At 41.3% G+C, this 10,316-nt stretch overlaps 1 protein-coding gene across 2 annotated transcripts in view; it reads left to right on the forward strand.

Moving 5' to 3' along the window:
- The window catches only part of SLC26A5 (solute carrier family 26 member 5), a 33,258-nt gene extending 23,533 nt beyond the window's left edge, over nucleotides 1-9,725 (forward strand). For both annotated transcript variants that reach the window (XM_059847396.1, XM_059847395.1), the window contains 8 exons: nucleotides 1,328-1,423; nucleotides 2,188-2,294; nucleotides 3,440-3,509; nucleotides 4,898-4,990; nucleotides 5,899-6,009; nucleotides 6,888-7,094; nucleotides 7,348-7,402; nucleotides 7,944-9,725. In XM_059847396.1, coding sequence (XP_059703379.1) covers nucleotides 1,328-1,423; nucleotides 2,188-2,294; nucleotides 3,440-3,509; nucleotides 4,898-4,990; nucleotides 5,899-6,009; nucleotides 6,888-7,094; nucleotides 7,348-7,402; nucleotides 7,944-8,086 — 882 coding nt within the window. In that variant the 3' untranslated portion in view covers nucleotides 8,087-9,725. The remainder of the gene's footprint in view (nucleotides 1-1,327; nucleotides 1,424-2,187; nucleotides 2,295-3,439; nucleotides 3,510-4,897; nucleotides 4,991-5,898; nucleotides 6,010-6,887; nucleotides 7,095-7,347; nucleotides 7,403-7,943) is intronic.
- Nucleotides 9,726-10,316: the final 591 nt, after the last annotated feature.

Below are 10,316 nucleotides of genomic sequence, written 5' to 3' on the forward strand. Positions count from 1 at the left end.
TTTGATCCAGAAACCTTTAAATTTTGTATGCATTTTTGCTGTAAATTAGCCTAGAAATAAATAGTGTTTTGAACAATTCAGCATGATTTTTGTTGTTCTTATTATTGGATATCCTGAACTCTGTCTTTAGAACATAAGAATACCTTCAAGCAATTCTCCTTTAGAACTGTTTAGGTTGGAAAAGACCTTTTAAGGTCATTGAGTTCAGCTGTTAACTCAGCACTGCCAAGCCCACCACTGAATCAATGCCCCTAAGCGCCACATCTCTCGCTGTAAATATCTCCAGGGATGGTGACTCAACCACTTCCTGGGTAGCCTGTTCCAATTCTTGACAAACACTTCCATGAAGAAACTTTCCCTCATATCCAGTCTAAACCTCCCCTGGCACAACTTGAGGCGATTTCCTGTCATTCTGTTACATTTTATTTTGCAAGAAGAGTCCAATCCTCACCTGGCCACAACCTCCTCTCAGGCATAGAGAGTGATAAGGTCTCCTCCAAGCCTCTTTTTCTCCAGGCTAAACACCCTCAGCCACTCCCCATCAGACCTGTGCTCCAGACCCTTCCCAGCTCCATTGCCCTTCTCTGAATTCTCTCCAGCCCCTCAATGTCCTTCTTGTACTGAGGGGCCCAGAACTGAACAGAGGATTGAGGTGTGGCCTCACCAGTGCTGAGTGCAGGGGACAATCCCTGCCCTGGTCCTGCTGGCAGCATTTGATTGCAGCATAGGAATTCTGGGTTGAAATTGAAAAGTTAAAACAAAGTCCCAGCTTGGCTAGTAGAAGGCTGGGGCTGGAAAATGGCTCAGCATAATGAGTTGGGTTTGCTGCTGTTTATACTTATTTGTATAAAAATATATTTACGTGAAAAAGTATATTTCTGACTTAAAAAAAAATCTGTTTCTGATGATGTGCAAAGGATGATACACAATTCCTGTTTATTGGTATAGAAGTTGGACCTTGGGTTACAACCATATGACTGTTGCAGGAATTGTTTCAGTATGTTGTAGAGAAGCATGAATTTGAGATTATAGTCTACTGCTTCAGGCACTGGAAGTGTAGCAGCATGAAGTGTAGGAGCATGTGATTCCTCTTGCTAGGAAAGAGTAAATCAAACTGAACTGAACTGGTTTGCCAATTCTGCAGCTGCAGTAAAAGCACATGGCCACTGAACTACCTGAAAAGTTGTGGGGTTTTGAATAGAACATCTGTCCAGTGGACTTACATCAGTTATAAAGCACAGAAGTAGTTATTTGCAATCCTTTGTAGTTCTTACTTGGCATTGGGTTTATTTTGCTTTTGAAAATTGCATTTTTGTTATGTTCTTAGACAGTGCTAGCTGCAATTGTCATGGTGAACCTGAAGGGAATGCTTAAACAGTTTGGAGATGTCATGCACTTCTGGAGAACCAGTAAGATTGAGCTGGTGAGTATTGCACAGCTCAGTGCATATGTTTTACTATACTAAATTTGTTGCTATCCCCAAAATGGCATAGAAACTTAACAAGGAATTACAAATTAGTGTTGTATTGCAGGTGAACATAAGTCAGGGAGCTGTAAGTACCCTGGGAGAGTGATCTGTTGGCGACAAGAATATTTTTGGTTTTGCTCAACAATCTTATAATTCAGGTCAGAAGTAGTTTGGTTGCAGTAAAAGCAAAAGCTCTGGCAGTTTTGCTAGAGAAACAAAGGCTGTGGGAATGTCTTGAGAAGAATTTGAAAACAGAGTAACAAAGAAAACCACTTGAAGGTATTTGCCATCTTTTAAGACAAACCAAAAACCTGGCTGGAGTGGGCCAGAGCTAAAAGTGTATTGGAGGGAACATTTTGGTGGCATTTCTCTCCTGGATGAACTGGCTGATGGAACTGAGTTAGAGCTACTTGCAAGCCTTGAATATTTTGTTTTTATCTTAAGGTATTTGGAGTCTGGTATGGTAGAACAAGATTCCTTGGAGAACAGGGCTTAAAGCATTAATTAGTATGTGACAGTTTGTCATATGTTAGAGTGCCTTGAGCTTTTATGCCCTTCTGAAAGGTCAATGCAGTTTCCATCTGGCATCATGATGGGTTACATTAGAGCCTATCCCTGATCAGAAGTGATACACAGGTTTTGTGGTTGGGTTCTGCTGTTGCTTTTGTTGTTAACAGGAAAGAGAATGCATAATAATTCACACCTTTTTTTTGTTTTAGGCTATCTGGGTGGCAGCTTTTCTGGCTTCTCTTTTCCTGGGACTAGACTATGGTTTGCTTACTGCAGTAGCATTTGCAATGATAACAGTTATTTACAGAACACAAAGGTCAGATTTCTTCTTTATCAAAATTAATATTTGCTGATCTTCTTTGTGGTTTTGTTTGCTTAAGGGGTGCAAATAAACAGAAGTCTATCCCACCCTCTTCCACTGCATGCTGAATGGAATTTCCTTCCTAATATAGGTCATGCCCTTTGGCTCTGATCCAGGGTTCACATTTTCTTTTTCTGAGAACAAAATTTTTAGAGGGCATGAACTTTACTCTCAGTAATAAACAGAAGATTTTTCATTTCTCATAGTGGCTAATCTTGTTTATTTCTTTTACTGCTTTGAGTTTAGAACTTTAAATCTTCTTTCTGCCAGTTTCACTGTGATTACGTTTTGTGTGCCCTAATTGTCACAGAGAAGCTGAGGTTGTGTCAGGTTATCATGGGATGAATGCTTAGGTATTTTAAAAGAAAGTTCTAAATTGTAAAATGCAGTGGCTGTTCTTCTAGTTTTCAAGTCACTTCTCCCCATTCAAAGTGACAAAGCTCTTATTGTGAGGCTTTCCGGGTCTACAGTGAAATGGTTTCTTGCATGTGTGGATAGGACTGGCATGTGAGGTTTCTGGGCTCAAGGTCTGGGACAGGTGGAAACTGTGTAAAAGTCTTGGTTCTGTCCACATTGGAGTGAAAGGAAATTGTGAGATTTCCACTCTGCATACATGAGAGAATTTTTCTGCTATCTCTATACAGTTCTATTCTTGCAAACAGAACAGTGATGTACTTTGCTGTCACAGTTCTTGTGAGTTGGGAAAATTCATCTGCTTAGGCATTATCCTGGCTCTTTGAAATTTCCGCATGTTTTCTGTCAGTAAGAGCTTGCAGGACAGTCAATAGAGTTGCACAAGTTGGTGCTTGTTCTGGGGTGACAGAGAATTTGCCCTGTACTTTTGCATGTTTTGGCTCATGATTTTCAGAAAATGACATTTCAGCACTAAGCTTATAAATTGATTTTGTGCTGACAGAAACAACTTCCTTTTAATTGAGTTCTGCCATAAACTGCTCACTGCATTTAACTACGTTTAGATAATCCTGTACCAGACAGGCCCTGCAGAATGACCACTTAAAATAAGTTTCAGTCTGTGTTAAACACTCACTTTTCCACTTTATAAGTGATAATAGAGAAATATTTGTTTCCTTTCTCTCTAGGCCTGAATACAGAATCCTTGGTCAGATTCCTAACACTGATATCTACTGTGATGTGGAAGAGTACGAAGAGGTAGGAACATGTTTTTCTGCACTGAGGAGTTTCATTCAGTGGAGCAAAGAGAGCTGTGGCAATTTTCTGCTTTGTCCTGCCACACTGCACTTGCAGTGCTGGCTCTGAGCATTCACCTGTGTTAAAAAGAAATAAATAGATTTGGGTTTAGTAGTAAAAGTTGCTTTGTTCAAAATGTGAGCTCTTTGTACTGCACGTACATTTCACCAGGCAGCGATCAAAAGTTCAATGGAACTACTTTTGTAGTAGTTCCATTGTCCAAGTGTTTAGGAATACAACTGCTCAACCTTCCATGTAAACAAGTGCATAGCAGGCCACCTTCTTTATTTGTGTGGCAGTAGTGCATGGAATCCATGGAACCCAAACTTGTATGTTCTTCAGAATTGCACAAACCCTTCAAAACAGCATCCCACCCATCCCCTGCTCATTAAAAATATGTGATTAATGGCACAATTGCTCGTCATGCACTTAGCTTCTCATAAATGCCATTTTGTTCAACCAAAGGTTGATGAAAGCATTACATTTTTCAGTGCAGTGGATATAAACATGCTGTATTTATTCCCAAACAGCAGCTACAATTTTCTGCACTCTCTGCTATGTTCTCAGAGATGCTGCTATGAAAATTACATCATCCTTTACTGAGGAACCAGTCTGTAAAAACCTATGGAAAAAGATCATGCAGTTCTGCTTTAAATGTGATGCAAAGCAGGAGTATGAGTTCTCACATTTATATCTGCATGCAAAGGAGAGGAGACTCCGTTTCTGTTACACTGAATGCAGTCAGCATTTCCTCCTGGGTAAAGGTGGGGCTGGCAGCATATGGCAGGCTGGGTCTCTGCTGCTAGCCAGGTCATTTGCATGCAAAATGTCACAGTTCAGCATGCCTAGAGATGACTGCATTTCAAGTAGGGGAGAGAAGTGAATATCAAGACCTGTCCGAAGGTCCAGATAAAACCAAAGATTTGAAAGGTTGGTTTTCCTGGTACCTGGGGAGTCAAGAAAGAAAAAGAGAGAAAGAGGGAAATGAGGTATTATGCCTGTTGAAAGGGAGGTTAAAAGGAAGCAATTCTAGGAGTGCACGATTTCCTCATGGTATTATCAGCTGCAAATAGCAACATGAAAGAACTGCAAATATTTAATTTTTATGGCTGTACGTTTTGGTGTAATATAGAAGGAGAAATGTTACCAGGCATTGATAGTGTGCAGAATTACACTGGGAGAGGGGGAGGTTCTGATCTCCTGGTTGCCTTTGCACACAACAGTGCCTACCTTCTTTATCTGGCACATGCTGAGAGCCATCCAGGGTTGGCTGTTGCATGTTCATGTGTTTTATGATTACACAGGGGCTTTTATTCTGTTTAACTGTTCACATCCAATGTTTTCCTTAGGTTAAAGAATATCCTGGAATCAAAATATTTCAAGCTAATACATCTCTTTATTTTGCTAATAGTGAGTCATATGCAAGGGCACTGATAAAAAAGGTGAGTAAAGTGAATTCTTTAATGTCTGTGTCCTAAAAATTCAAACCGGCTTCTGAAACATGCTTGTCTTTCAGCTCCTTTGGTGTAGCCCTTAGCACAATGTTTCTCAGCCTGTGGTCCCTGGTGATCTGTAAAATATGAGAAGGTGATCCTGCAGCCAGCAACAAATTATCTTAGGGAGCAACAACATGGTGGGAGGGAATAAACAAAGTGTTACCTCATACTGACTGCTCGTCAATGGAAAGTGGTGGGTGCCGAGCACAAACTGCTCAAACCTTTTTTTCTTCAGCAGGAAACTAGTAGCTGAGCTGAAAACAAAATGGGAATAAAAGTTTCCTTGTTGGGTAACTAACTTTACTGGAGTGTAAGACCGTGGAATACTGTGGGCATTTAGTGCCTCTCATGGGCAGCAGATGAGCTGCAGGCAGGGCGTGCCTCACTGCCTGTGTCACCCATGCTGTCACTGGCTGGCAGTGGCAGCAGCAGAACGCCTGACCCGGTGACAACTGTGCCTGTACTAACTTCTGAAACATTTTTCTGTAGCTCCCATGGCGAGTCTTGTACAAAACAGGTGGGTGGTACTTGCCCTCACAAAGCAAGAGATATTGGTGATTATTGCCCAAATGCACTTCTCTCCCCTTTGCTCTCTGCACTCCAATCAGCATTTGGTTGAAACACAACACTCTGATTTGAAGAAAAGAATGAGATTCATCTTTGCCTCATCTTGTTAACACAGTGCTTGCCAAGATGATTCCTTCTTTACACTGTTCTCACCCCCACCAAGGGAAACTGGAAAATGCAGGCTTCTTGTTTGAATTTATGGCAGTGATTAATTCAGTGCAAATTGATACTCCAGTGCCATCCTAACAAGCTGATTCTCCTCTGATCATACTTTCTTCTCCTGACAGACTGGAGTAGACCCTGGTGCCTTATTAAAAGCAAGGAGAAAAGCCCAGAAGCGCCATGCCAGGGAGATAAAGGCAGCAAATGAACACAGAAAGAAAGCTGTGCTGAAGCTGGTGAGCTCTTCTGTAAATATTTACCTCTGCTTTATCAGCTTACAGGCTACTCTCAGGTGTTACCACTCTTGTGTTTCATACGAGGTGTGCTGCTTAGGGAGGAAGTGCTGTGCAGTGGAGACAGGTGGCTGAAGGAACAGTGTAAGGCTCAGAGGCTCACTGCTGTATTGGATAATTATGTTGGACCTTGGTTGCATTCAGGTAGCACAGAAACTCTCCACACTGTCATGCTGTCTCACCAGTGGTGTTGGCAGAAATCAAAGGGACTCTTCCCCTCCCCACACACTTGGAAAAATAATGTAGGAATAAATATAATAAAATTAATTCTAATTAGCAGCCCCCGTAACAAGAAGATGCCATCCCCTCTGCTAATCCTGGCATGGCCCAGTTACACTGAGAAGGGTTATTTGGGACAAGCTTGGGCTTTTATGCATATTTAAATTCACCACCATGGTGGGAGGTGGTGTGTGATTTCACCATGGGAAACCTAAAAAAGGCCTAACTTGAGAGCCCAATTGCTGTTCTTTATTTTGAATATATAGGTCTTGATGGAATCAACCAGGGATAAGACAAGGAAATGGAGTAGAAATGTGTCAGTAAAGATGAACAGGTGTCACTGTTTGAAGGAAAAGGGTAATTCAGTCCTGAGATAACAGCTTGAAGCTGCCTGTGTTTGACTGTTAAAAGGCTGGGCATAAGAGAACAAACCTTGATATACACAGGATATGGAAGTGTGTGTGCATGTCAAGCCAGTTTCTGTAGTGACCAGGAGCTTGTCAACTTTTAAAGGCTTAAAGAACACCAGTGAGGGGAGCAAAGGATTTTTACATTGAAAAAGCATTGATTGCCTTTAAGCTTAAATTCATCTTCTCTCCCAGACGAACGACGTAGAAGCAAATGTAAAACATGAGATAGCAAGTGATGACTTACCTGTGAATGGAAAATTTGCAGATTCTAATGTACAAGACATGTGTCCTCATGAGCATGAACATTTTGTGGAGCCCAAATCAAATATTCACTCTTTAATTCTGGATTTCACCCCGGTGAACTTTGTGGATTCAGTTGGAGCAAAAGCACTAAAATCAGTAAGTAGGGTTTTCCCCAGAAAAACCCACAGAAAACTTTTCATATACCTAATAAAGAGCCTGTCAGCATGAGACATAACTGCCTGCTCAAATGCAATCCAATATCTCACCTAATCACTGGTTTGATTTCGTAAGTTTTAGCTGAATACTGGGGAATGTGTACTCTGCAGCTTTCACAGTATTTGGTTTCCAGAACTGTGATGTGTATGATGTTGTATTATCTGCATTTAACTTCAGCTTAACTCTGTTGTAGATTATAAAAGAATACAAAGAAGTTGATGTATATGTCTGCATTGCCAGCTGTAGTGGTGAGTTGAGATTTTTTTTTGTGAGCTTTATGGGAGAGATTGTGTTTTAACTCCTTCCCTCTGCTTCCCAATTTCCTGCTGCCAGTAGTGCCTCAGTAGTATCAGCACTTCACATAAGATTGGATTTGAGGAAAAGAAGCCCATATGCATTAGAGCCTTAACTTTAGTGACAGTAGAGCACTGATGAAATGAGCTTTGTGAGGACTGGATCCTGCTCCCATTTCTTCCAGCTAGTGAGTTGTGAATGCCACACTGAACTTAGCATCTTGAAATTTTAGTGGTAATGTAATGAGGAAAAAAGCCTGAAATGTTCCAATATTTGGGATTGTAACATCTTCTGCCAAGAATAGGCCTCTATCTATGTCTGCATAGGCATAGACTGCTTGGAGTAGAAGTTGCAGGTGATGCACTTGACTATTTCAAATTTTTTAGTAACAACAAGTAAGAGAACAAGTTCTCATCTTCTTCCTGGGATGCCATTGTCTTCCATCTTTGTACTTAAGTGTATGTGCTGATGCCATGTTTGGGTTTTGTTTTGTAGGCCCTGTTATGAAAGAGCTGACAAGACTGAATTTTTTTGATCAAAGTGTAACAAGAGAGTTGCTGTTTCACAGTATTCACGATGCTGTCCTTGCTTGCCAAGTGAAAGATGGGTCTGCTGCACAGGCTGGCTCCGACCTTTGAAGAGTGGCACCGAGCGGAATGGGAGCCAGATTTATGCTGATGGAGATTATTTCTGAATATTTAATTTGCACAGTTTGAAGAGAGCCTGAAGTTGTTTGTACCTACAGGGTGGTGCTTATTTTTTGAAGAGTAGATAAGGAAATGGAAGCCTTCATGCTCTTGAATTTTTTCCTTTGATCAGGGTATAGCCTTCCAATTATAAACAAGCACAAAATTATGCAAGAAAAGAAAAATCAGTGTATTCTGCTGCTTTCAGAATCTGGTGGACAAGGTGACATTCCTATTCCTGTTGAGAAAATGGGCACTTAAACTCACTACAAGTGGGATCTTGCAGGAGGTAACTATTCTGCAAGTGCAATACACTGTAGCAGTGTCTTTAAATAACTTTCTTAGATGACTTTTAAAGCCTAATGTCAATATCTGCATACAACAGATTGGTACAATTTATAATACTCTGCCAGCTGGATTAATGAATTCACACTGGTGGCATTTAGCTGCTGCTGTTTTTAAACCTGGATGGTAGAGTTATATTTTTTTTAATACCTAACCTGTCTCAGCTATATCCAATTCTTCATTTCTGCTCTAAGTGAACATGAAGTCGGAACCTCATTGTTTAATTATTACATTATCAGTATGGTACTTGCACTGCCAAAACTTGGTTAGGCTGTCTAGAAAAGAACACAGCTGATTTTAGTCTAAATTTAATTTAGCTTCAAAGTTTAAGGACAAAATTGGTTTAAGAGAGGAATGAAGCCTATTTAAGAACTGATGCCCTATATGCAGTCTCTTAAGCTGGAATGAAAATTTAAACAAGGTCTAAAGTCTCAATGATCAAAAAAAAGAAAAAAAGGTACTTTTCTGTTGCCTGTCTTCCTCCCAGTAGTGCTGCTTCTGCCACAGCTTTTAAGTGCTTTGAGAAATAGAGTTCAATAGAACTCAAAAATGGTACATGTTTGGGTTTTTAAAAGAAACAGAAGCATGGGGTTTCTTTTTCTATTCTCAGTCTGGCCACTGCACTACTGTCTCACTTCAGGTGTGAGGTGAAAACCGTGGAAATCATGCAAAAGAAATCTTCAATGCCCCTGTTTCCCTCACAACAGTCACTGTGAAGCTCAGCAGAGGCAGGAATCTAAAAGTGTTTCTCTTGACAGCACAGGCAAGTGGGGCATCAATGACATTTCACTCAGCACCCTCAGATCACAGGTCCTGTGCATAAGGAATTCAGACACCTTCCTCACCTCTGGTCACAGAATGTATTATTCTTATTTTATTTCAGGCTCTGTTACATTTAGGGCTTGCTTCAGGTAAACTGCTTCCAGGGACCAGGGAAGTTGGGGAAGATACTTTATTTCCTCAGACTCCCCTGTCCATAAGGATGGGAAGCTTTCTGCATCAGAAATTGCTGCTTAGCTGGAGTTCAAAGAGGAAGTGCAAGCATGTGAAGACATTGTGTGTGCTTATTTAAACAACTTTTATTAACATTTTATAATGTTAACTAGTTCAACAAGCCTTTGTATCTACATACAGTATATTTTTCTACTTTCAGCTTGTTGCAGCTTCAGTTTTTAACTCTCTAGTCTCTTCAGTTCACATTGAAACCCTGTCAACTTCCAAAATAAAGTGTTGTCACTTGTCAAAATTTTCCACTTTGTATTGGCGAGACTCGGGATGAGGGACAGGCTGAGAGCCCCAGATACAAGTGTCTGATGCCAAGGGAGGGGCCAGGAGAGGTTTCCACCTCCAGGCAGGTCTTCCCTACTGTGCTGGTTCCTGCTCCTCACTCCTGCCACCACCATGAAGCCCTCTCCATTTCAGGCCTCACAGGGATACACAATTAAAGCTGGATCTCCCACCGTGGTAGAAACAGATGCCAGGGAGCTGCTGAAATGCTGGACTGAAAACCTTTCCCCAAGAAAGTCCCACATCCCAGACCATGCAGAACAAGTGCTACTGCAACCCCCCAGCAGTGCTGGTAACTCATCCTGTAGAACAAAATTTTCAGCAGCTTTTGCTCATCTCTTCCTGTGTTTTGCTGCCACCAGCTGAAGCACTGCCTCCCCCTGGCAGCCTGAGCCAGCCCCTAAAAGGGGAACCCACTTGCTCTTCCCAGCACTGATTACCAGACCACTGTCTAAAAGTGAAATCCTATCTTTGGCTTGTCAGTGCCAGAATAAACAACCCCAGGTCCTTTAACCTTGTATCAGGGCTCCAGTTTGTCGGCAGGGACAGG

The sequence above is a fragment of the Haemorhous mexicanus genome, chromosome 5 (genome assembly GCF_027477595.1).
Source record: "Haemorhous mexicanus isolate bHaeMex1 chromosome 5, bHaeMex1.pri, whole genome shotgun sequence".
Taxonomy (NCBI): domain Eukaryota; kingdom Metazoa; phylum Chordata; class Aves; order Passeriformes; family Fringillidae; genus Haemorhous; species Haemorhous mexicanus.